This window comes from Aulonocara stuartgranti, assembly GCF_965226115.1.
Source record: "Aulonocara stuartgranti genome assembly, chromosome: 10".
In the NCBI taxonomy this organism is placed as follows: domain Eukaryota; kingdom Metazoa; phylum Chordata; class Actinopteri; order Cichliformes; family Cichlidae; genus Aulonocara; species Aulonocara stuartgranti.
In genome coordinates, this window is record NC_138946.1 from 22,631,575 (window position 1) to 22,658,961 (window position 27,387).

Consider the following 27,387-nt stretch of genomic DNA (forward strand, 5'->3'; position numbering starts at 1 on the left):
CTCTAAGAACTACCTAAACAACAAATTGCAGGACAGCTGCGATTTCCATAATCCTCCGGTGCACTCATGTTTCATCAGTAAAAGCCAGTTATAGTTACAGTACAGGTGTTCTAATACCATATCAAATCATATTTATTGCTGTGTTATTAAGTCGTCACACAGTTGTAGAGGGTTTATTCTGTTCATGTTACATCTCCATACATAAATACAAACCGTAAAGGATGCAATGGGCACTTTGTAAATAGAATATAAACACAAATTTAATATACGCAAATATTTAAATATGTATAAACGTACAGATGTTTGCACATTTTCAGCAGTTTGATGCAAAACAGAAAAGCTCCAAAATGACATGAGTCATGTAAATTTACAGACAAGTCTAAGATGTGTTTTTCTCATTTGCCTAACATGAAAAGTTATTATGTATGTGGTAATGTTTAACCCTCTTGTTATGTTGGTTTCCAGGAACACCAATTATGTTCCTGGGTCAATTTGACCCAGGGCATGTGTACTCATCCAAAAAGTGTCAGAAACACTGGCATTGATTATTTTACAATTTTCTTGTATAATTTTGATTTTCTGGTTTTCTGTAGTGATGCAGATGACATCTCTTCTGTTCTGGGTCAACATAACAGGAGGGTTAAGACCTGATGATTTGATTCTCCAGATTATAGTGACACTGAGGAAATAAGGTTCATTTTCAGCTACAATATGATTACACCTTCTTTCATAAAGTCTGATTCTGCCAGCCAGGCCAATACACAGAAGAAATACCGGAACAATCCACGGTAAAACAAAGAAAAAAAAAAACAATGCACTGTGTGTGCACTTACAAATTAGTAGATTAATGTCAAAGACTTACATTCTTTTCCTTTGACAATTCCCCAAAATTTCACACAAAAAGAAACAGTAAATATAAAATGAGCACCGATTCACAATATATTACACATTTGTAACTGTATAATATACAATTCTGATACTATGATTGTTGGCTAAAGAATTTAGAAGCTTTGTAATTTAGAATATTTCTATAACTCTTATACACGCAGCAGTCGCAAACCAACCAAACTGGCAGTTTGAAAAACTATTTCTGAACACCTGCAAATACAAAAAACAAAACAAAACCAAACAAACACACATCGTTCTCAACCATTTTAAAAATCCTTTCTTTTAAAGATTGCAATCATGGCATGTCTCTAATATTAGATATTACTAGATACTATACAGTGGAAAAAAATAGTTAATATATAGGAGAGATTACATATTTGAGGTTGAGTCAAAGTTTTACAACATTGTGATTTCTTCCAACATTAAAAAATAATTTTAGATGCAGCCTCAGTTTGTCAAATTACTACATCTGAGCAATGAGGTACGTTTGTACCCGTTCGCTACAGAGAGACGAAAAGAAAATACAGCTGGCCACATCTATAGTAACATAATCATTTCCTTTAAAAAGGATCATTTCAATCTCTATGTGAAATAACATGATTAATAGAAACCATTAATTTACATTTGATTGTCATTACAAAATATCTATAAATCAAAGTTATCTAGAAGGTATAAAAGCAGAACACATGTCTCTAAAAAATACCATCACAAAGAAATCTGAGAATGCTGTATATATATAACTTGTGGCAAGGCCTTTAAACAGTATGACACGCCAGTTCACATTATACTTACTGTGTACATGTTTTGATATATGGCTACATGCCATGCCAGAATCTACAGTTTAAAAGTTCAGAAGGTGAACAACAATACCACTGACACCCTTCCAATATAACGCAGTAGCCATTTAATAACTGCTGCCATTATGAAACATTATATGTTCAGCGTATGTCCGGATTGCATCAGAGAGGGGGTTCGTTTAAACCTAAGATAGTTTCTCGATGTAAAGCTTAAAAATGACCATCCAGCACAATTACCACCTCTGTGACCAAGTGCAGGGTTATTATAGTGTTCAACAATAACTGAACACTACAAGCATCAAAACAGTAGTGTTATTCTGCAAGCCTATTATATTTTCTGGTGTTCATGAAATTGTGTTCACCCTCCCTGTATATTGGCCGCTATGTATTTACAGACATTTTTCGTCTACTTAAAGAGTTTAAAGGTATACATCATTCACTTGAATTTTGACCTGTTATTGTCCCATCACCATGCAAACTGCTACACAATATCCGTACCTGTACCGCTTCACACATTATAACAAGTGTAGCCAAGTGATAGCTGGCATCAAGTTTTTTTAGGGCGACTGAACAAAAACCGAAACATCTCTGTCGCAGTGTGACCAAAATCCGGTGTGTGAAAATAGCAGAATAAAATTCAAATCCAAGCTCAAGCACTCCTTCTAAGTTTTAACAAAGTGTTAAAGAGGCAAACATTGGTGTCTCACAAGCCTACTAGTCCAGTCCACTCTCATTTATAAAGAGTCATTTCACCGTCCCAGGAGTTCGATGACATGCTGTCCTTTTCATATTAAAACATTGAAACATTGAGAACCTAAAGGCGAAAGAAAAAAAGCAGTGTTAGAAATTCAAAACCAAATAAAAACAAACAGATATCGAGTGTACAGTATGAACAGATGAGAAATATGTGGTTGTTTTTACACCTAAAGTTGTTCCTCCTTTGGGGTTCTTTAATCAAACTGTCATAAATAACAAGAAAATGGACTTCTACCAAATAAGGCTAGGCATGCGTGAACTGTACGTTGATCTATCATGCTTACTTGGCCATTCACTCAAACAGGGGTTTTTTTTGGGTTTTTTTGCTCTCTTGCTCTTGACGAAGGCGGTCGCACTTTTCTCCTCTCCTCCTCCTCCCCCTTAGCTTCCCTGCTTAGCCTCTTGTGTCCTTGTCTAGTCTCGTGTTTTTTGTATTACTTTTCCCTGGAACACTCTCTCACAGTCTGTTCTCTAAAACCTAAAAGAGGAATTATGGATTTGATTTGATCAACTGGTCCCTGAATACAATTGACACCCTTTTTCTCAACGAGAAGTCTGGGCTCGGGTGAGCCTGAGTGCTGAAGATATCTACCTATTCGGAACCGTGATAACAGGTTTCTTGCTGATCGGAGCTGGCTTGGCCCTGGCTTATCGAAGAATTAACAAAGTGGAACTGGCTGTTCAAACCCCCACAAGGCTGCCCGCTGGGATTGAAACGATGGGACGAGGCGTGAGTTTCTCAAAATGGGCTCATTGAGTGCAGCACGGATAAGATCTTGGAGAGGCTTACGGCTGCCGTGAATACTCAGAATAAGACTGGATTACATCTTGGAGGGGCTCGCTCGGAACAACACCTCTGAGCGCAAATTGGATCACATCTTGGAGAAGCGCACTGCGTTCATGAGTTCTCAGAATCGGCTCTTTGAGCACAAGAATGACAACATCACGGAGCGCAAGTTTGATAACATCATGGAGAAGCTCACGACTCTCCAACGGGAGATTGAGAAACCAGTGTCGGACTGTTAGAACAGCTTTGAAATTCATATGAGTTGTTCGCACTAAAGTAAAAACCACCATCACTTCATGCAGAGGTGGGACCAAGTCATTGTTTTGCAAGTCTCAAGTCAAGTCTCAAGTAATGTCAGGCAAGTCAGAGTTGAGTCTCAAGTCACTGGTGTAAAAGTCCGAGTCAAGTCACAAGTCTGAAACTTTGAATTTCAAGTCCTTTCGAGTCTTTAAAAAAAACAACGAAAAAATAATGTTGCAGTTATATGCTAAATGTAAATATTAGACCATGTAATTTTAAAATCTGTGTTTTTCTCAACACATACAAAATAGTGAACTTAGAAAATATACACAAATTGTGAAATTGCACCTCTTTAAAATGCAGCTCAATTAAACCTAGCTCCAAGAATAATTTTCACCGACGGTTCTGAGATAAGCTGCATGTTATTCTTGGATGCGGTTGTAGGACCAGCTTTAAAATCGCATGACAAAAATATCATACACATTAAAAAAAACTGTATCACCAACGTAGCCTGGACAACATTTGCTAGTTAGATGAAGTCAGCTATCTCATTGTAGCATATTTATATGCATATTTATAAGCATACGGTTCTTGGAGTGAGTGCACACACTCATGAAGTTTAGTAACTTCAGGTCACTGCAACAAGCCCAGGTACAGTTTACCGACGGATGGGTGCAGGACCTTGAAATGCACCGTGTAGAACGAAAGACCATCGTACGTATCATAAGTTTACCAGTCTCACAAATTGTCGTCATAAATACACATTCGTTAACCGTTTATTAATAGGACCTTTGAGCTCAACGGTAATTAATTAGTAGTGGAAATAATTTCTGGTACCCATCACAGAAATGTAGCAGTGACAATAACACTGTATGCTGTAATCATACTGGGCAATTAGTGATACAAAAAACCTGTTTTATCCTGTGAATAAAAGTATATGTTTTTGTCAATGTACCATAATAACAGAAGCGAAACGCAATATTGTGTCAGGACAATTCACTATTTATGCACAATAAACAAAGGAGCATAGCGCGACAATTTCTGTTCAGCGCCAGACTTGCTTGTAACCTATATCACCAATTATGTTATGAAAATGACGTGTTAACTACAACAGCAGACTGACCTTTGTGTAAATGCTTGGAGCAGACTAACCTGTGAGCTGGAGTGTTCTGGGACGTTATATTTGATCTTTGAATGGCTGCAATCCAGGCTATCCGTCGCGTCTTTGTTACTTCGGAAACATGGCTCGAACAATTTCTCTTCAACGACGTAATCCGATAACAACCGATCTCTTTACCCGTCGGCTTCCCGTGGCTGTCATGCGACCGGCTATTGCAGTTAATAATACAACGGCTTCTTGACATTTTTGTGTTTCTTTTTATCGCTGTATAACTGATTTTAATTGAAAGCCTGCGTGCGCTAGTACCGCTTGCCACGAGTTCCCAGAATCCTTTGCGGTTCTACCCGTGAATGACGTCACATTTTCAATCTCTATATAATATGCATGTTAAATTTTATATTTGGGGTAAAATATCAAGTCTTTTCAAGTAAACCGGTTCAAGTCCAATTCAAGTCCCAAGTCATTGGTGTAAAAGTCCAAGTCAAGTCACAAGTCTTAGAACATTTTTTCAAGTCAAGTCTAAAGTCATAAAATTAATGACTCGAGTCTGACTCGAGTCCAAGTCATGTGACTCGAGTCCACACCTCTGACTTCATGCGGATACCCCTTCGGCGCCAGCTGCGGTCTCAAGGCTGGAGCGGAACAACAACACCTTGATACGGACTGTGTTTAGACTGTTCTTCCCATTCTATGCAAGGCCACCTGGGTTGGCTGGAAGACTGTTTACTTAGCCTGGCAGGGCAAAGGACACTGTCTCAGCTGAACTCTGGACACATACACACACATGCACACAGACATATATACACAGGCAGATGTACACTCATCCCCACTCCCCCTCCAAACGTCTTCTACGCTTATTCCCCTCCGATGCTGACGGTGGATCAAGGAGACCAGCGCTTATGCTGCTGGCCCGGATGCACTGTCTACACTGGCTGTCTCTCACCTTTTACCCATCCCTGTTGCTTGTCATGTGTTTCTTTGGTGTATTAAGAGTTTTTTCATGTGCTATGTGCAGAGGTGTTTTTTTTTCTGTTCTCAAACTGATCTCCCTGTTGGAGCTCAGTCTGGGGGGAGTTATTTTTTTCTCCTCATCTTTCCTCATGTTGTGCTTTTTCCATGTTATACCTCTCTGACCTGTCTTCCCCATGTGATGTTTGTGTAATGTACGTATGGTCGGAAGGGTAAGACGCCGCTGGCACGGCTGGCAGCCTTAACCCATTTCCCTCGGGATGAATAAAGTATGATCAATCAATCAATCAGTTATTATAAGAAGTGGAATACTCCTACCGAATCATCCATGATGGAAGATGGATCAAAGTAATCTGGCTTCAGTTCGGTTCTTTCTCTGCGATTCTTTGATGCCGGCTGAAAGATAACAACTCAGTTAGAAGAATACTCCACAAGATGAAAAAAATATATACAGTCAAAAAAATTATTAATTTTAACATCAACATTTGCTTTTATTATTTATTTATTGGAAGGACTGGCATGACCAGCTTACTCTGCTAGAAATGCAGGATTCAGATTATCTCTAATTTGGTTCAGTTCATCTGGATGCTACATTTTCAGTGGGAGAAACGTTTCATTACTCATCTCCCGCTGAAAATGCCACGTCCAAATCAGCAGAATCAACTTCCTAGGATTTCCTTACTGGAATTATTAAACATGCATCTAGACAAATGTAGACTATTGTTTGTTAGTTTTTTTAATTACCAAATCGATGTCCATTGTGTCAAAATCCATGCCCTCATTGATATCTTCCAAGCGGTCTTCAGATGACATCATCACATCCTCCACTATTGGCTCCTCATCATCCTCCATGAGCCCAGAGCCTCGACGACTGTGACGCATAACAAAAAAATAACACGTCAGAAAAATGCTTTTTGTCAGACTCTTTATTGGCTCAAAGTTCGACCAAAAACAGTTAAGTGCTGAACTTCTTACATTGCTTGCTGCATGTGGTTCCTCATCTTGGCGTAGTGCATGCTAACCCGCTCTTGCTGCTGACGGGCTTCAGCTTGTTGCCTTTGTGTCAGCATCCAAGTAACCTGGGTACTGTGGAACAGGGTTCATTACTTCATAATTCCCACAGTTTTAAAAAAGTGGCTTTACATACTGTACTGCAACTAAGACCTCTGCAGACATGTATGGAATAATGTAATACACATATTTTTTACTTGTAATCAATGGTAGTCTGGTGTTGAGGGTGTGGCTGCTGCTGCTGAGGAGGCACAGGTTGATGGGGATGCTGCTCTGCTGGCATGGTGAACGTGGCTGTGAAGCTGTCCTCTGGCCTCATTTTCTTTGGATCCCTCAGTACAGTGGAAGTTAGATGGGGTGAATGCATCATCACTGGCGTTTGCACATTCTGCTCACGGTTCATCCAAACCGCATCGCTGCTGCTACTGCTGTTCTCTTCTGCCAGAGAAAATCATTTGTTACACTCCTTGAATTTTACTGAACACACGCAGTGACCATAACAATGAGTGAGCTGTTTGATTTATTATTAAAGTGGCAGGCTGTGATGAGAATTAACATGAAACATTTTGCAAGAGGATCCTAGGAGAAATACATGTGCCTAAGAGAGAGATGCATTTTTATGTTTATGTGTGACGTTTGAAGGTGAATACTGCACCGTATTCAAATTCATGACGGCGTATTCGCTCACAGAAAGACCTTATTTCAATCTCAGGCAGACTTTAAGAAATACAGCAAACAAACTGCTGTGACAGTCATGGAATACAAAGAAAATGTTGTCACCTTAAATACAACTCTACTAACCAGCAGCTGTTTTGATGTAGATCAGGGGTCGGCAATCCTGGGCACGCGTGCCAGGGTAAACTGATGGCACAACCATAGCTGGACTGGCCATTGGGCATACCGGGCATTTGTCCAGTAACAGTATAAACAATGAAAGGTGGTGAATTGGCCAGATGCTGGCCGATGTGTAAAAATAACTCAGTTGTTTGGTGGTGGCTATGGCGGAGCTTCCACAGAGGCCAGCAGGTGGATGAGGGAAAGGGGAGGCAGGAGGAGGAGAGACCCAAGGCGGCCGCCGGTCCGAGTGTCAGGTGAACTGAACTTCAGGTAAGAAGTTATGACCTGCAGTCTATCTGGGTCAGATATAAACCAAGTTTAGGTGGAGTTTATTTTCGTTGTGCTGACTTTTTACAGTCAGTTACAATAACTCGTACTGCGTTCTAGCTAGCATGATGGAGTTTCTATACAGCTGGGTGGGTGCTTTGATGGTACTAATAGTGAACTTTATTTTATTCATAAGGTTAGTAACCTCATTATTCTGTGTTTGCGCTGCACAGCTGCCTCTTCTTCTCATCCTCTCCCCCTCCCTCTCCTGTTGCTACTTCAATCATGAAACTGATCAATGATCAGCTGATCGGCTTTTCTCTCTTGTTTGTTTATCGCCCACTTTGCGCCAGAAACAGGAAACCAGTGGATGTTGCGCCAAACAACAGCAGCAGGTTTAAGCTTGATCAGCTGTTGTTAGATTTTATTTATTATTAATTTCTAGTATCAGCTGATGTTTGCTGGAGCCACAGCTGTAAACCTGCTGGTCAGGATGTCGGTTTGTATATGTGGTGAGAGGGAAACATGAAGATGAAACCAGGAGATGTCCTTACTGAATCATCAGAGCTGAACAGGTGATGGAGAAACAGGTTTACCTTTTACGTGACATGAATGAGTTGAAGGGAAGTTATGAACTGTTTCTGAGAGACAAATAACACCAGGATCCTTTTTTTTTTTTTTTTTACATAGCTGACAGCTGGTAACTGTGCAGGGGCGGGTCTAGCAAAGTTTTGCCAGGGGGGCCAGGCAGGGCATTAACAGGGAAAGGGGGGCACAAAGAAATACTTTTCTTTCTTATTCTCATTTAAAATGTCTAGCTTTTAATAAATAATTATCTGAATCCTACAATCAAAGTTTTTATCTGATGTAAAATGTATAGAAATCATACATATACCAATAAGACTGTACATCACTGTCACAACAGCGTCTGTTTTCATTCAAAGTTTTTATGGCTTTTCCTATAATACCTGGTGGGCCGGTCTCTACTCAAAATGCCTGGGCCGATTTTTTTGTCCCAGTCCAGCCCTGGGCACGACATGCAGTGAATTAATTTGAGAAGGTTGTGCAACGTTAGTTGTGCCGCTTCTTAATGACAGTATCTTAGCTAACAACCCCAAGTACCAGATTCAACTTGTAATTGGCTAAAAATTACTTAGCCTACTGGTGAGAGGGACGTTGCTAGCTGGCAGTTTTGTCAAGCGATGTTGAAATTTTCACATTCCAACACTTCAAATACCTCAGGAGCTCTCCGCTCAGCGCAGCATCAGCACCACGGAAATGCTTGTATACATCCGAAGACTGAGACAGAATTCACAATGTATTTTCGGGACTTTCAGGTGTATGGACCAATGTTTTCTTTTCTGATCAAACCAGAAAGCTTTAATGAGCAGCTGGATTTGTCTCAGATTAACTGGCTGAGTTAATGCCAGTTAATGCAACATCGAAATGCAGCTGATTGAACTGAAAACCTCGACTCTGTGGGGTCAAAGTTTGCAGAACTACGAACGCAGCTGGTATCCATAGCTGTGCGCGTTAATGGAGTTTGCATTTTCACCTGCTGGACATCACTACCTGACAAGTTTAACTGTCTTCAGAACATTGCAGAGGCCTTACTGACAGTATTTGGTTGTACAAATAGCAGATTTTCTCTCACATGAAGAGTGTCCTCAGGTAGCCGTCTGAATGCTGGACACTCAGAGACCTGTGTCTCTGAGTGGGAGACCAGAGATCAGATTAACATGTGTATCTCTGTATTAACAAACATACCATACTGACCCAGTTTATTTTTCTTATCAATGTTGTGAGGAAACCATAAATAGCATTTGCACTTTCTGTTGTGCACTTCATTTGCTGTTATGGATAAAGAGTGTCTTTTTTGTTTCAAAATAGCTGATGACTATTCGCTGATAGCTGCCAACATCTGCGAACAAATATAATTCTATAAAGTGGTTCTATATAGTGTGTAACTGTTACTATAGAGCATTATTAAATTTATTGCTAATGCAGTCATATGGCACATTGACTTCTGAGGAAATTTTAGATGGCACTCATAATCAGAAAGGTTGCCTACCCCTGATGCTGCAGATCGGTTGCTGTGGTAGATAAAATAAATGGTCCACCAAAGTACACCAGCAATGCTCACCTTCAGGCAATTTTCTTTTGCTGGCAGTGGCTGGCTTGGATTTCTTACTCCTGACAGTGGAGCCTCGACTGCTGATCCCACTAATTACAGACATAGTGTCGTCATCTGCTCCAGCCTGCAGAGAATTTCTGTATGAGATGAGAGGCAGCCAGCAGTCTTCTCTCTGCAGGGCCATCTGAAATGTCATGAATCGCTCCAAGTACATGTGACTGCAAAAAGCGAAATGACAGTAAACATTAGAGTCTTTTTAGAGGTTCTCATCATTTTCATGCTCACATTACTCATCGTGCCGCAAACTTACACTGTCCTCTTGTCCTGTCGAATTAGTTTGCTAGAGAACTCACTCAGGATATCCAAAAATGCTAAATTAAGCGGTGGACTTCCTTCTCCTTGGGGACTTGGCTCTTTAAAGGCAAACTCAATCCCGTCTCTAAAATAAACAAACAAGACATGACATATGAAAGTTCCTGTTCATTAGAGCAAATGATGTTTGGGTTAGGGAAATGACTTACTTATGTAACATGGCAATAGCCTCTCTGGTCTTCAGCTGATCCAAACCAAACGTCAATGAGAAGCGTCGGGCGAGCTCTTTTATGCCGCAGAAGGCTGATGATGAGCGGTCGAAATTGAAGCCGAGTTCAGACAACATGTCATTGAACAACTGCAAAAGAGGTTTCAAATACTGTTTGTCTGATTTTAGTAATTAAAAGCCTCTGAAGACCCTGAGAAGATTTTTTCCAGACTAAAATGCAAATAAAGGATTTTGGGACTGACTCTTTTATCTCTTCTATTTGGTGAGGTATCGCTATTTGAGGAGGCCCGAAAAGACTTTATCGGGCTTCCAGCAGTATGATGATCTAAGTGATGATGATGCTGGATCTCAAGGACAGCCTGGCTGCTTACTGACAGTACAGAGACAAAAGGCGCTTCCTTATCTATGTGTTAAGACAATTCATCTGTGTCTCCCGAACAGCGGCAAACCTGGTCTCATCATAATATCAGCAACAAGTATGTTTTACACATTAGTGACCATCCATCTGTTTCATATGTCATACCTTTTGCAGGCTCAATATGAGCGTCTTTGCACACTGGATTTTGTCGATTTGTCTCGTCTTACTCATTGTTTCCTTGATAATATCTCCATAATCGTTGTAATACTGAGGAGAAACAGGAGAAATACTGTTAACTAAAACAACAGGGCTGGATGATTTCGTTATGATCTCTACAGGATTTAGACCTACCCTCATGTACTGTTTAAATATATCTGCTCCGGTGTTTATTTCCACAACATTGTAAATGATTAATTTGCAATAGGCAGCAAGAAGGTTTCTCCTCTTATGTAGAGCTTCAATTTTACTGGCTTCATCATCTTGTTGTCCATCTAAAAAAATGAAAAATTTATAAAAAGTCATGTTCCTTCTTTAAACAGAGTGTGGTAGGTTCATATAAAACAGGGTAGTGTTTTCTGACCTGTGCTGTTGTCATCATCCTGATCAATGAAAACATGATCCAGGATGAAGTTGAGCAGCTCTGCCTGCAAAGAAGAGTCTGGCGAATAGACCAGAGACTCCAACTGTTCCCGGCCTGAAGACATAATTTGGTGACTGAAGATCAGTAGCAGATCACACAGTATAGTGAAGGCCTGGAATAAACACAACACTTGAGCATATATGGAAATGCTGACCACAGAAATTTTCAGTTGCGCTGAAAAAACGAAAAAGGAAATAAAAATAAATAAATAAAAATTATCTGACTCATCAAAATCCTCACCTGCTCTTTGACTGCGTTGTTGATGGTGTTTATGTAGCGCTGACACATTAAACAGAAAGCTCGCATTTGCTTTCTCAAGGTCACCATGTCACCCTGAGAGGAGTAAAGGTTCAGTTAGTAAAACCCTTTCAAAGTAACATTGTACCTGTATTACCCAGGCATTAAGAAATGTATAACTCTATTTATAAAGCTTGACAGAAAACTGCAATCAGACTGGGAAGTGTTGTAAGCAAAACAAAGTAAAAACATGTAACTCCTACTTTAGATCTGCATATACATGGTGTCCAAATGTAACTACAGAGAGAATTTACTGTGACACAGGCGGAAGGATACTTTCAAACTGTGATACACTGCCAATCATATTTATTTGGGAAATGTAGGCACAGAAATGTTATTACATGTATTTTGCCAAATATCCCCAAAATGTGAACAGTACCTTTACTGAAGTGCCATCTGAAACCTTCGCTAGATGCCACAGGATGATGTAATGTGTGCACTGCATTGCATGAACCACAATCTGAGAGGAACAAAAATCAAGCAGAATAGATAAACTGCACATTCAGTATTTTAACATGAACTTAACAGGTCACTCAGAGGGTAATTCTAGTTTACTTGAACTGTACTAACTTGGTTAATCGTAACTTTATTTTGAAAGCTTGACTCTAAATTTTAAAAGAGTTCGATGTTCAGTAATTATTAAGACATGTCAAGGTTCATTTGTGCTTGCTATTTCTTTTTAAATACACAAAAGAATTATTCATATAATCATCTATTTTTTCTGTTTTTATTTTCTGTCACGCATTCACCACTTTGTTAGGTACACTTGTTCGACTGCTCCTTAATACAAATATCTAATCAGCCAGTCACATAGCATCAACTCGTTATATTTTGGCATGTAGACATGGTCATGACAACCAGGTGAAGTTCAAAAGGAGCATAAGAATGAGGAACAGAGGCAATTTAAGTGACTTTGAATGTGGCACGGTCATTAGTGCTAGACTCAGACTCTGGGTTTATAGAAAATTGTTTGAAAGAGAGAGTAAATGTCCACTGAACAGCAGTTCTCTGGGCAACAAAATGCTTTGTTGATGCCAGGTCAGGATGGCCAGAGTGTTTGGAGCCAAAAGAAGAAAGCAACAGTAACTCAACCACATATCGAGCCTTGAAGTAGATGGACTACAGCAAGCAGAAGACCACAACACCCCTTTAAGTTGCAAGCAGGAAATTGGGGCTACGGTTCACAGAGGCTGACCAAGACTAGACAATAGAAGAGTGGAAAAATGCTGGCTGTCCGATTCTGCTACATCACTGGGAAGGTAGGGTCAGAATTTGATGTCAACAACATGCAATCATGGATCCATTCTGCCTTGTATCAACTGTTCATAATGGTGGCAGTGATATAAAAGTGTGGGGGACACTTTCTGGGCAGTTTGGGACCCTTATTATTAACTGAGCATAATTTAAACACTAAAGCCTGCATGAGCATTGTTGCACCCTATGTCCATCCCTTGATGACCACAGTGTACACAGTCTTCTGATGACATGTTGAAGCACCACATCACAAATCTCAAACCACCTCAAACTGGGTTCTTGAACATGACAATGAGTTCACTGTACTCAAATGACCTCCAGTCACCATATCTGAAACCAACAGAGCAACTTTGGAATGTGGTAGGAGGGGAGAGCCACATCATAGATGTGCAGCATCTCTGTGATGCTATCATGGCAATATTGACCAAAATCTCCGAGGTATGCTTAAAGCACCTTGTTCAATCTATGACACAAATTGAAAGCACAAAAGGGGTCCAACTGGGTACTAGCAAGATATATTTAACAAAGTGGCTGGTGAGTATATATGATCAATGATTCTTTCCAAATTATCCCTCACATCACCTGTAACTCAAGTAACATATGGGAATGTAAACACCCTGATTAACTCCATTTGTAGGATTTTGGGGATGACACTGTAATACCTGTTCAGGCATATCGCCATTCTGTAGACCTGTGTTGAGTAGCCTGTAGTTGCTGGTGAAGAGATCCCACTTAGTGAGGTCGTGTGCACTGAAAGCAGAAATGTACATTAAATCTATAACATTTAATATGCATGCATGCTGTCACTGACATCTTAACCCAATATGAGAAAACAGAAACGTAAGATTTTTAACAAGTAATGTGTTCAAATCAAAAACTGAAACAGTTTCCATGAACTGCTTTTACTTGTGGAAAGTGGTGATCTTCTTAAGTGTGGATAGAACCTGGTAAGCATCATCCTCATCAGGTTCTTCACCCTGACAAACAAGAGATCATATGCTGAAATCTCAGATATTTGCCTCTACTCCTGCGAGCATCCTTTAAAATAATCCACACAGATAAACGCCTTACAGCACCTACCTCTTGCAGGAAGTCCTCCAGGAGTCTATTAAACTTGTCTACAAGCTCGTCAAGAAGCTGGGAGCGGGCGATGTCCACACGGTTGAAGATGGTGAACTCCTCGTTGCAGAGATAGTGGTAGGTGGTAGAGCAGGCCTCCAGGACCTCAGTGTCTGTGTGCTTATCCACAACTTCCCAGATTTGTCGCAACAGTGCGTCTAAATGCTAATTGAAAGAACATAACATTGTTTCACCAGCAGCACATACAATGCACTTCAGCTGTAAAACAAGCTTTAAAACAAACAACTCGCAAACCTTTTCTAACCGCCCAGTTGTGTAGATGTCAAGATCAAAGAACTTTGGTATCTGTAGCAAATTGGTCACCTTATCAATATCAACGCAGTACTACAAAAACAAAAGGGAACGCAGTCAGGCTTATTTCATGAATATTGAACCTGATGAAATAATGAACTCTGAGAACTCTGAATCACTCACCTTTGCCAATAACAGAGGCAAAGCAACTGCAAACATCTCTGTGACTCGTGTCCGATCATCCAGCTGTGTTTTCTTTTCTTTTGCAGTCAGGACCTTTTCCATGCACAAAACCCCGACAGCACAGTCAACACGAAATCATTCAAGGAGCTAAGTTAATCCTTTCTATCTCAAGCATGACGGCTTGACACTCACCCTCTTCCCCGTGCCTCTGCCTACAGGAGGATGACATTCGCAAGCCTGCCGAATGGCACAGAGCATGATTTCAACCAGGGCTGTCTCCTGACGATCGTTTAGAGCTAAAAAAAAAAAAACAACCCAAAAAAACCCCATAAAGAATGTTACCAAGTATCTAATGAAAAGACTTGCCTTCTAAGAGAAGCACAAATTAGAGTAAAAGTACAACAAATAAGTAATAGAGTGGCAAAAAGATTCATTTTCCTCACTAAAAACCTCGTTCTGAGACAGCGCTTCCTTACCTTCCTCTCCTGGCATTGGCTCATCCAGCAACAAGCTGATCATAGTCTCCCAGTCCTTTAGCAGCTCTGACGCACACTCCCACAGGCTATCCACTAAGTAGGCCCCATGTTCATGGAGCTGTAAAAAATGGAATGTGAATTGTAATGAAATGAAATAATCTATTTAAACACAGATAATACATTTCTGTTATTTTTTTATTCTCTTTGAGCCAAAAAACAGAAATCTCCAGTGCCTTGCAATAGATGTATGCACAGTTCTGATTCGTATTTAATTATTTAATCCAATCTTAAGAATAATTAATGATTGACACGTTTCAGTTGAAACTGCCATTTCTGCAAAGCAGGGGCACAGGGCTGACATAAAAGCCTGGTCACCTCACTCTCCAAGAAGAAGAACACAGTAGTCTTGATCAGGCTGCCGTTGAGGCTCTGCCTGCCCCTCCTGGGTAATCCCTCCTCCTCAGGACCTCGATGGCTAAACAACCTTCAATCAACCAAAGAAAAAGCAGTTTAATACACGTATGAAAAACAGGCTAAATGAACGTTTTCAGCCTCTTTAGGAAATGAGGTGGGACAAATATCTCATGCATATTTCCTGTGTCTCCTTTATGGAATCTAATTGAGTTTACACTTAAGCTGGCCTTCACGCAAGCATTATTTTGCTTTTGTAATAACAAGGAGCCAGCAAAAAAAAATTCAGAGCCACCTTCCGAGCCGAGAGCAGGGTGGAATATTCCTTTAAGCCCTTCCTCCTCTCCCTCCTTTCTTGGAGCTTAGTGTGCTTCCCATGAATGTTGCTCGCTATGCAGTGCCAACCAGACTCAGGCTGAATCAAAGAGCCTGTTTACACAATAAGCCAATCCCTGGAATGTTTCTGTCAGTTTTATTACTGGCACTAAAATATTTTGAATAGACAACATTCATTCAAGCTGGTGATTCAATTACATCTCTTTCAAATCTGCAGAAAAACACATACTTTTTGAACAGGAACTCCCCCGCTGCGATGGCGATGGGTCGATGTGCCGAGTAAACCAGATGATAAACACTCTCACAGTCCTCTGCTGTCAGAACCTCATCACTACTCCTGTTACATGAAAAGCAAAAATAACTCTTTGTGATTATTGGATTTTTGATTAAGAAAAACAAACACTGAGAATTATCATTGTTATTTACATGATTTGTAAAAATTTTAATCACAATAGCTTTCAGAATTAGGAAGAAAACATAAATGCACACTAAGAAAAATAACACACTTGTCTGAAGAAAATGTTGACATCTGCTGTCGTGTTGAATTAAAACATGTCCTAATAATCACATGCTGTGGCACAAAATTAAATGGAAATTTGAGGAGGCGAGATTACTCACTGTAGGACAAGTGTCAGAAGTTTAATAGCTTGCACTGCAACATCATACTCCTTATCCAGAGTCATAGAAACAATGCGATCCTGTCAGTGAGAGAAAATGTCAGATCTCCATAATATTAGTTGCGGGTATGATGATGGCCAAATGGTACTATTTTATCTTTATCAAACATTTACATCTATGCAATGATATCCAAGAGGCATCTACATTTCTAGTAATGCTTACTTACCTTGAAGCGGCTTGTGAAGAGTTCCAGCCGAGTGCTGAGTTCTCTGTTGTAGAACAGGCCTTGCAGGGCAGTCAGGCACTTCAGACGCACTTCACCTTGCTGCAGTCGTAGCAGAAATGCATTAAATACTCGTGAAATCTGAATGCCTGTGTTACTCTGCCACTATTCCAGTTAAAATTGCTTATAATGCACCCCTAGAGGCAAGTTAAGTGAAGTTATAAGCAGGTTTTAGATTGATTTCTCTTAGACAGCTGTTTGCAATCCAAACATTTTGAAATGCAGTTACATGAAAAGTCTATGTAGAGGTAATAAAAATGCGTGAGGACCAGCAATAATAAAACAAACATGGGACATAGCAGCAAGACATGAGGGTGTCTTTCAGCATCAAATAGGATTCTCACAGGCAGACGATTTCCACCAAACAGGAAGTCTGTACCAGGCATCTTTCTCACCCAGCACAAGTGGCTGAACAAGAAAAGCAAGTACACCTCATAAAATATCCACCTGCTTTCAATGTGAGCCAAGTGAAGGCATAAGCTCAAGACTGGAGCACCCATCTAAACTCTGGATAAGTCTAGTGATTGGAGGTGTTTGGAATAAAAGCCCTCTAGCTGAAAGAAAATGGTAGCAGGAGCTCTGGACTTCAAATTTTAACTACCGTAGTTTTCGGGTCATAAGCCGCATCTTTTTCCCCACACTGTGAACACTGCGGCTTATACTGACATGCGGCTAATGCATATTTTTTTTCATGCGGCCAAAAACATTTTGCCTGGTAACAGCAGACCAATAAAACTGATAAGTAGTATATATACGGTATATATTTTTACCAGTTGTTAAGAGACGTTGTAATGTTGTTTGTTTATGTTACCTTACGGATTAAATTAAACGTTAAAAATCGTCACGTGTAATATTTCTGTGTAAATATCTCATATTACAAGTAAAACGCATACGGCTTAAAATCCGGTGCAGCCTGTACAAGCACATAATTGAGTTTCTTTCTAAAATTAGAGCATGCGGCTTTTAATCAGGTGTGCTCTGTAGTCCGGGAATTACGGTAATAGGCTTTAACAAATGGGAGATTTTCTGGATAGAGGGTGCTACAAACTGAACGTGTTGTGTACAAACATGACAGGTAACCTATGTACAGAACGAATGCGTTGCGTTTTTTCAGAAAAGTGGTCCTCAAAAAACTGACTGTTGACATGAAGTGACGATAAGCTGGTACTAATATTCCTAAACTAGAAAAAGAAGATTCTGAGTTCATCAAATTCTCATGAGAAGGAGCAGGGAGAATAATATGGTTTGAAGCCAGTTTCATACATAGGCTGGGATAACCTACTTGCCGAGTACATTTTTTTAAAAGTTGTTATTAATTATATTGATGCTTATCTCAATTATACTGACTGTGTCACCTCTGGTACTACTACATACGCTGACTCTCAGAAATCTAAGATTTAAGATGTGGGCTTTAATATCTTCTTCCATAACACAAATTTTTTCCATAAACTCACCTTGTCATGCATTGTCCAGCCAACATACTTTAGGTAGCTGTCATTAAGGAAGGCGTCACTGTACAGCTTCATCCACACTCCTATTTCCTCAATACAAATGGCTCTGATTTCAGCAATGGCATCGCTGGCAAAAACAAAGAGAATTCACTAAATTTAGTAAACGGGCCTTTAACAGACCTGGCAGCTGTAAACAGCACTGAAGAAGGTTCATTGTGAATAATGAACTCATGCTTGTATTAACATTGATTTTGCACTAGAGGGTGCCAAAACACTCTAAATGAACTCTGTTCTGTCTGCTTCTTGTTGTACAAACTCAAAAGTGATAAGAAGCCCGTGATGAAATCTTACATTCAGCACACAGTCTGGTTGCCATTTACCATAATAATCTGGGGGAATTCCTTATCGCTTAAGGATTTACTTACCGATATCTGTGAACAAACACTCCCTTGAAGATTGCATTCATCATGTTTTCAATTTCATCTTGATTTTCTTGAAGCTAAAAGATAAACAGAAGGTTTTTGAAATTAATTGAACAAAAACTCCCTGAAAGTCCAAGATCACGGTTGGTATTGTTCTATGCTTGGATTTTTTACAGATTTCATCCACTATTTGTTACCATTGTTAAAGGTAAACCAGAAATACTGGATTTATATGCATTTTGTGAACTAGAAAGGACAGTTTATGTAGAATGAACTCAAAATAAAAAGAACCAGTCCTGTTCAATGTGCTTATTGTCTTATCATCTGAAATGATACAGTCTTATCATTTCAGATTTGGATCAGTGGCCTTATGCAGTAATAGTTCAGTTTTACACTAAATCTTTCATACCGCTTCTGTGAGACATTCACAAGATCTCAAAGTGAGATTCAACAGTCTTTTGTAACTAATCATAAAATGTGTAATGGTAAAAATCACTCATTTTAAACGATTCACCAGGAGACGTGTCGTCAGATTCATATAACGTCATAACTGACACTTTGTAAGTTGCCATTAAGCGCAGCCACCCTCCTCTGAATTTAATAACAGCCCATGCAATCACAAGTCTAAAAAGCCCCCAACTTTTTCTAACTGTAGAATTTCCAGATGTCATCTGAACTGATGCGGAGAGGCAACGAAAAGTGTTGGTGAAAAAACACACTGTTTTAATCCAGTGGCCAATGACGTGTCATTACAGCACTGACAAACTGTGAGAGAAAAGGAAACCGTGATTGAACATGATGTCTTTCTAAATTAACCATGACTAATACGACATGCATTGAAGGGAAAGCGGCAGTCACAGGGATTCGGCCTTCAAGAGGCGATGTTAGGCTGCCTGCATTAAGACCCTGAAGCAGCTGTTGGAAAGAGAGAAGTACGTTTCTGTGGCTGCGCTAAAAATATCAATAAAATAATGAGCTAAAATAAACAGAGTGAATTACAAGGCCACGGAATGGTAAACAAAGTCATAATTTTAGGTTATAGCTGGTTAGGGATGGGGCTTTAAATATTTAAATGACAGAGTTAAACAACGCTCACACCCACTGACGTGTTGCTGTATTACACTCCAACATCAACGCTGGGTTGAATGCTTGACAACTTATCTTTCTTCTTACCTCTTTGCGCTTCTGTAACAGTAGCTCCAACCTATCATTGGCCCTCTTAGCAATGACCTTGTTCCTTTCTGCCTCATACTGTCTCTGTGTGTTGTCCATATTGATGCTTAGGTTCAGAGCCACGTTCACCAAGGCTGTCATCAACTTCATGGCTGGCAGAGACAACAATGTTTAAAACACATACGTGTAGGAACAACTGCTGTCAGATAACAGCAGCATGGGCGTGCAGGATGGAGACAAAATCCACAATAAAACTGACCTGCTAGTGTGCTTGTGTGTCTAAAGGCCCTGACCTGTGAGTCAGACAGGCCGGTGAGTAGCGAGATGATTGTGTCCATCATATACTCGTCATAAATGATGCTGTACTGACACTGTCGCACCAGAACCGCAATGAAGTCGCAGAAGTTTATCCTGAATTTCTTCCACTGTGGTCCTGAGAGGGTTAATGGATAGTCGCCGCTGTCCTGTACAGCACAGAGATAATCAGATTGGGGTCCCAAGTATTACATTTGTTTCAGGCCAGATTAAAAACATCTCCCATGCTGGTGTGGTTCTTTAAAATACGTTGTATTGAAACACAGCCTACATCACCTCATCAAACTCCTCTGTCATTTTCCGGATGATTTCCGAGTTCTGCATATGTCTGAACATCTCTCCACTCACAGCACCTAATACAGCAAAATTGAGCGTGTGAATGGGCTTTCAGGCACCCAACATGCTGCACATTTAGACAATACAAGTAGGAAAACTACCTTTACAGCCAGAGCACTGAATGAAGAAGTTGATTAAGTCCAAAAGAGTGGTGTCCCTGTCATGTTTGTATGCCTCAATCCAGTCATCAACCACAGACTGGAAAGGGAAGCACACTCACAAAATTATCACATAATTATTTACACTTCTAACTAAAATATAACTTTGAAAACATTCCTTAGAGAGCATGCTTTGTTGACTCCTCTTAATCCATTAAGCTTGATTTATAGTTGTGCTGAATCCCCGCAATTCAATTCAGTTTTATTTATATAATGTCAAATCACCACAAGCACGTCAAGGCGGTTTATATTGTAAAGTAAAAAAACAACAACATGCTAATACAGAGAAAACCCCAACAATCAAAAGACCCCATATGAGCAAACATGTGGTGACAGTGGGAAGGAAAAACTCCCTATTAACAGAAAGAAACCTCAAGTGGAAGGTCGGGGGTGAGGGGACAGGACAAAGACACACTGTTGAACATGGCCAAAGATGAATAACTAATGGTTAAGGGGGGAGGGTGGGTATATAACCACACAGGAAGTGTGAAAAAAAAAAAGGGGAGGGGGAGTAAAGAAGAAACACTTAATACTGCATCATGGGAAGCCCCTAGCAGCTTAGACGCAAAGTAACTAAGGGAGAATTCAGGGTCACCTGATCCAGCCATAACTAAGAGGAGCTTATGCCATGGTGGCTGTCATTGCCGTTTGCACTTGTACGCTGAGGAGCCTGCATCGGTCTGACTTTACGAGTGAAACTGAGCTGATCATGTTTGACTTGGGCCTATTACATTTTGAACAACTGTTACGTTTAGTAAAACGCAGAGCAGAGCAGAGTCCTGAAATGACTGAGCCATATTTTATTTTATTTTATTTTATTTATTTTTTTTATTTTTTTATTGTTTTTTAACTTTATTGCTATGTCTGCTTTTATTACTATGTGCATATTAGTATTGTACAGCACTTTGGTCTACCAGGTGTGTTTTTAAAGTGCTATATAAATAAATAAATGATGATGATGATAAAACAGATTATCAGAGCTACGCTAATGTCTATGTTGAAAGAATACTAGCTATTGCATTAACATCAAGCTACAGTCTATTACATTTTGTTTAATGGTATTATCTTTGTGCTAATCAATATGCTGCCTTTCGGTGAATTGAGTTGCTGCCATGTGTAGTTAATGTATCGATGCACAACAGGCGTGGGTAATATTTTTGACTATTCGAGTAGTCATTAGGTTATCTTTTAATTTAAAAAAAAACAAAAAAACCCTGTTTGTCCAGTATTACCACCAGGAGGCAGCAGTAATACACCTAATTTTTTTAGCAGCCACTACTGAACAAAAACAGAAACAGAACCTGCTTCTAACCGCAATGCATAAGGTTCAAGGAAATCAGGTCAGATGTAAAGAAAAAAAAAAGCTGTCAATAAGTCTTGTGTGGCACTCCTTTAAAAAATAAACAGAAATGAAGTTCACTGCATAGAGTGTGTTGTAAGCTTGAAATGCCCACCCTCAGAAATACAGCAGCTATAGCAAAGGTTTAATACAGTAATATAAATCAAGCTTTATGGATTAAGTATTCAAAAAATGAGAACCACAGACACTAAACCAGGCTACATATTGTTACTGATTGAAAATTAGAATCCGTGCACCCACCTGTGTGGCGCTCTTCCCCATTTTAACCACCTCAAACAAGGTCATGTTCTCCATTCCATTCTCCTGATGGTGGCCATTCACCCAGCCGGGACCAGTGACCCTCCCAGCTCCACCACCTTTGGCCTTGTCTCCAAGCGCCTTCTTCCCTTTCTTGGCTGCCTAATGAGGAGAAAGATGTTCTTCTGTTATCATACACTGCATCAGTGTGCCCCTATACTCAATAGCTTATCTGGTTACTGTGCATTAGAAAAACGGAACTAAATCACATTACAGACATTTGATGCAGAGATGAAACAGACTTATTTTCTTATCAAACGTAGCTGCTGCATGATATAAACTTTTTTGACTATGTATTAGCATTGTGATAGCGGGAAACCAGTGAGGATGTTTTACTGATTTCTACTCAGTGTATGCTGGACATACTGCAAGCCTGCGTGTGACCATGACTGCACATAAACCGAGGCCTGTACTACAAGGCAGGATTTGGGCTTTTCCAGGTTTCACTCTGGCTTTTAAGAAGGTGGTTCACTTCCTACTGGAGTACATAGTAACTAATGGTGTTTGAAATGAGAAATCAACAGGTACAAAATCACAATCCAATAACCAATCAATTATCTGAAAAAAACCCCCCAAAAAAAACCTTATAACTTAATTAGATAGTTTATTTATTACTAATTACAATTAGTAGTTAATATTATACAATAAAATTACAATTATAATATAATTGTTATGTAATTGCAAAAATAAAACAACTACAAATTTAATCAAATTAAATAAAAATTTATTATTTGCATTATCATTATCAAAACATTAATAATAATAACAACAATGGCTATAATCTGTCTGACTAACTGTTTACTTACACAGTCTGCATTTTTGCCAATTTTCCCTTTCTTGCTTCAAATTGGCTAAACTTTATTTATACTGTAGGTATTTTCCAGCCTTACAGCACTTTTCCTCTCACATGCACTCACACAACACGTTTCTGCGCAATAACTGTGTTACTTTAAGTCTGTATTAGGTGTGTAACCACTTAACAGTTTCCTGTTATTATAGTTTTATTTTCCTTTCTAACAGCAGCCGCTCTGTTGTCAGCAGACTTCTCAATATCTGTGATCGTTCATGCGCTACAGTCATCCCATTCATGTGGAGGTGCTCTTAGATAGACTGATTATAACCCTGGGTTGACTAACACTTTTAAATTTCTAACCACTTTCACGTGACTGCTTTGCCTGATCGCTGATGTCGGAGTAAGTGAAGCCAGATAACAGACAATGTTAAAAGTGCTTCTCAGCACAGTGCCCAAGATAAGAAAGTCAGGAAAACATACCACGCCCTTTCCTGTCTTCGCATTTTTGCCATCGGGATCCTCAAGGTCAGTATCTGAAGACAACTGAGATTCTGCCTCTCTGTGCATAACACATGGATTTATTAGTAATTATTATTAGTATTTAATACAACTGCAAAAAGTAACACAAGCATAGCAAAAACGATCTCAAATATCATCAGTGCATACATACAAAATAAACATTGAAGGACATAAAAACCTTACAGTAACACTTCCATGTTGTTCTACTTACTGAGGAAACTGAAACTCAGTGTGCAAGTCCTGCGCTGCTATCATTTCTTTAACATTTTCTGGATCTGCTGGAGTAGGTGCTCTTACTGCTCTGGGTGCTGAGCAAGGATATACCTTTATAATAGCACATGAAAAAGAAAAAGAACATAATTATTAAAAAATGAAATGAATGAAGCAAAAAAAAAAAACCCCGGACAGTCAAAATAATCTTATGTAAACCCCTGCTGTTTCAAGAAAATGTTAATAAATCCTTTGAAAAGGCCGGGATTTCCTTCTGCATAGATTACTTATAAATGTTTTTTCTAAGTTACAGTTGGACTTTACATGTTGTTATTTAACTCTGTATAGCCATTCACAAAACAAGCACTGATTTGAGTGACCTGTAGAACTGCCTTTATCAGCTATAAACTCCATCAGATGTTTCTGGTTTAGAGACTTCAGCAATGTTTCAGAGATACTTTACAGCAGCGGTCCCCGACCTTTTTTGCGCCACGGACTGCTTTATGCCCGACAATATTTTCACGGACCGGCCTTTAAGGTGTCCTGGATAAATACAACAAAATAAAACCAGTACCCAAAAAAAATAATTTTCACACAAATTTTCAACTCTCGAGGCCCGGTACCAAACACGGGGGTTGGGGACTGCTGCTTTACAGGACCGGGACCTTTTTCACTCATGCATCATCTTAACTGGGTAAGAGTAAGACTTTGGCCAAGACAAAAAATGTATAACCATTTTTATAATGATTTAAGGTCGTGAACAACTTGCCAAGCATTCAAGAGAAGTTCTTGATTCGATTTCATTATCACTGGTCTATACTAAAGTAGAAAACCAGCCACAAACCATGATGTTCCCTCCTCTGTGTTTTGAGGTTTTACTGTTACTGTGCAGTTCCGTCAAGGATTCACCAAAATATGTGACTTTTCAACTTACATCCTATCAACAAATAAGACAACATTCACATATCCCTGTGGCCAATATTTATCTGTTAGAAAATTATTATGAAGAATTCAACATTATTCTAACCTTTATTGTAATTGGTAAACTTAATAAACAAAAGCAAAAAAAAAATAGTTGTTATTTTAAACCCTCAAAATTTTATCCTTACAAATGTTGTTTGATAAATACACCTTGATTGGACTTAATGAACTCCATTTACATTGCTCATATATGGGTCATACTAATAGTCTTCTTAACCATTTCATGTGAGCCCAAAGTCAAAGAAGTCTTCAACACACAATTCCTTCTAGCCTACAGTTATTTTTTAACGTGCTCATGAAAAGTACATTTTGTTTGCTATTAGTTTAGTCATACTGCACATAGTTGTGGCTGAGATGAAACTCTTCCCACATTTCGTGGTAAGATTAATCATTGTAATCATAGTAGTACCAACTGATTCACACTTTTTGTCGAAACTAATATTGAAGGGCATGACGAGAGCGTGGTTGTGTCACTGTCAGGGCACACAAAGCTTTAATAACCTATTTAAATCTGATTATCTGTATCCAGATAACTTATCTGCATAAATGCGTGTTAATGCATGGTATGCAGGTTGTAAACGCAAACACAAGATATCGGCAATGGAACGCGGCTACAGTATGTTAAAATGTGAGCCAAACCTGCTGACAGACATAGTAATAATGTTAGCTATGCAATGGGGAAAGCAGAGAGCGTGTAACAGAGCCACTTATCTCAACCTGGGATGCACCATGTTCGTTCGCGAGTCAGCTAGATCTATCTAGCTAATTAGTCCATTGACATTTAGACAACAATAATATGTTTTGATGCCAGTTGAAAGACCAATTAATGTGATTTATCCAGCTGAAGCAGCAAGATAAAAATTACACATTGACATCAAAATAAGAAATCCACCCATCCAGGCTCCACATAAGCACATCAGCAATACCAAACCTCTGCACTTGCCATGTTTATTACCACTATCAAGGGCTGTTAGGCTTAGCAAAAAAAGTCTATTTGTTGTGGATCACTTGACAGTACTACAGCAAACTATTAAGTAATACATGAAATTGCAGATTAATCTTTTTGACAACTAGGGGCTGGATTCTGGTTGCTGCATGGTAGCTGCTAAGAAAATATTTCAGATGACTGAGACCCCAGTAGTGCGCACACTGACTGTGTCGCACTGTTGCAGTTTACTGGGACACATGGAACTATTTTTAATGACATCTGTGTTTTTAAGTGTTCTACAACAGGCTTATAGACTGAGAAATGCAAGAGGAAATGCTTGTTTGACTGCACTACTGGTTCAAAATGCTCCAAATTTGCTGGGTCCAGATTCTAAGATGTCATGACTTGTGACCTCTCCTTGGATAATTGAGCAAAAAAGTAATACAAAGAAGCCTCTTAGGCCTCTTCAAACCATCTTCTTAAAAAAAAAAAGGGGGGGGGGGGGGGGGCATAAAAACATGTATATCACATTAATTAATTAACTGAAGATAATACACTGGCAAAGTTAAGTAATACATCTTGTTAGTGGCCATTCTCAAAAAAAAGCTTTCCAAGCTTAAGGGGTGTGTTTTCCCCAGACTCACTTTCACTCTCCACTTTACAACTTGCAAACTACACTTGTATCTCCAACACAGCTGTTATTCGGAGCTGAAAATAAGTGATTTTGTCTCCCAGCTCTAACACTTTAAAACAGATACTTAGGAATGTGTTACTTAATGAACGTTTTTTTAAGAAAAAAGAAAAAATGCATGTGATCGCGACTGTTTCACAACTTTCTGCGTAACTTTACGTTTACAGCAGATACTTTCAGAGAAAAGGGGAAACTGCGGACCGCTCTTATACAATAGAACATACTGTAAGTGGAAATCCCAGTAAACATGACACGGCTTTTCCTGAGCAGACTAGGGGCTTGTCCCTAGGCTCTGAACGCCATAAATGGATATGCATACTGTACGGATTTCAGTGTCTCAATAAAACGTTAGCTACTGATGAGCACAATTGTCTTTCGCTTGTATTACTGTCCACCGTGTCGGTAAACTGCATCGTTACTCGTAATTTGAAACAATTTAATCATACCGCAGTTGTGACACGCGCAGTTGTATACTTCCGAAATACAAACAACCACAGATGTTTGGGAGGCTGAGTCTGCTATCGGCTCTCATCTCCTCCTGACGTGCCGTCGTTTTTACGACGGCCAAGCAGTTCTCAGGCTAATGTGAGCTAAATCTATTGATAATGTGATCTTGGCCACAGACATCAACGCTCTAATTAATTAATACCGGGCTCCCACAACTGCGATTACACTTCGCGCCAGTGTTTTGATACACCATAAGAAACTAGCTTAGCTAGTATTACCGTTAGCTGTAGCTGGCTAACTGGACCACTAGCACATATAACACAAACTGGAAACACACAGAGGCTGCAGTTGGTAACTATCTTGACTATAGCACATTCTGATGAACTAGTATTTCTATAGGTATGACTATTGGTGACACTAACAAGTGTCTTGACAGCTAACCCAGAAAAGCGGCTTCAATGGCAAACTCCCTTGATGTTAACGTTAGCTATCCGCCATTTTACTTACCTCGTTTTAATTCAAAGACGGACTGAAATCAAATAATCCACGCGGTACGGACTGTTCATAGAGAATGTTTTCGTCAGTTCCCTGCACTGGCTGTCATTTTCCAAATTTTAACAATTGTAGTTTTATTTGTTGGCTAACGTTAAGAAGCTTCTTGGTGGCTAATATAGCAAGGTACAGTGTGTATTGTCGTTGTTATGCATGCAGCACACACACCACCTGTCGGCG

General features: G+C 39.5%; 1 protein-coding gene across 1 annotated transcript; it reads right to left on the minus strand.

The window, feature by feature from the left end:
- Positions 1-242: 242 nt before the first annotated feature.
- On the minus strand, positions 243-27,371 carry stag2a (STAG2 cohesin complex component a). The gene is made up of 34 exons (XM_082550071.1): positions 27,163-27,371; positions 23,610-23,722; positions 23,360-23,438; positions 22,030-22,188; positions 20,373-20,469; positions 20,212-20,288; positions 19,880-20,084; positions 19,621-19,772; positions 18,451-18,524; positions 18,029-18,152; positions 16,518-16,616; positions 16,292-16,371; positions 15,903-16,010; positions 15,302-15,410; positions 14,927-15,044; positions 14,643-14,746; positions 14,451-14,543; positions 14,271-14,360; positions 13,977-14,180; positions 13,803-13,873; positions 13,559-13,646; positions 12,022-12,102; positions 11,586-11,678; positions 11,286-11,457; positions 11,057-11,196; positions 10,871-10,972; positions 10,328-10,476; positions 10,117-10,245; positions 9,816-10,024; positions 6,766-7,006; positions 6,533-6,643; positions 6,302-6,428; positions 5,876-5,953; positions 243-2,499 (listed from the first exon to the last, which is right to left on the minus strand). Exons 2-34 carry the CDS (start codon positions 23,651-23,653, stop codon positions 2,476-2,478), a joined length of 3,831 nt encoding a protein of 1,276 aa, XP_082406197.1. The 5' UTR covers positions 23,654-23,722; positions 27,163-27,371; the 3' UTR covers positions 243-2,475.
- Positions 27,372-27,387: the final 16 nt, after the last annotated feature.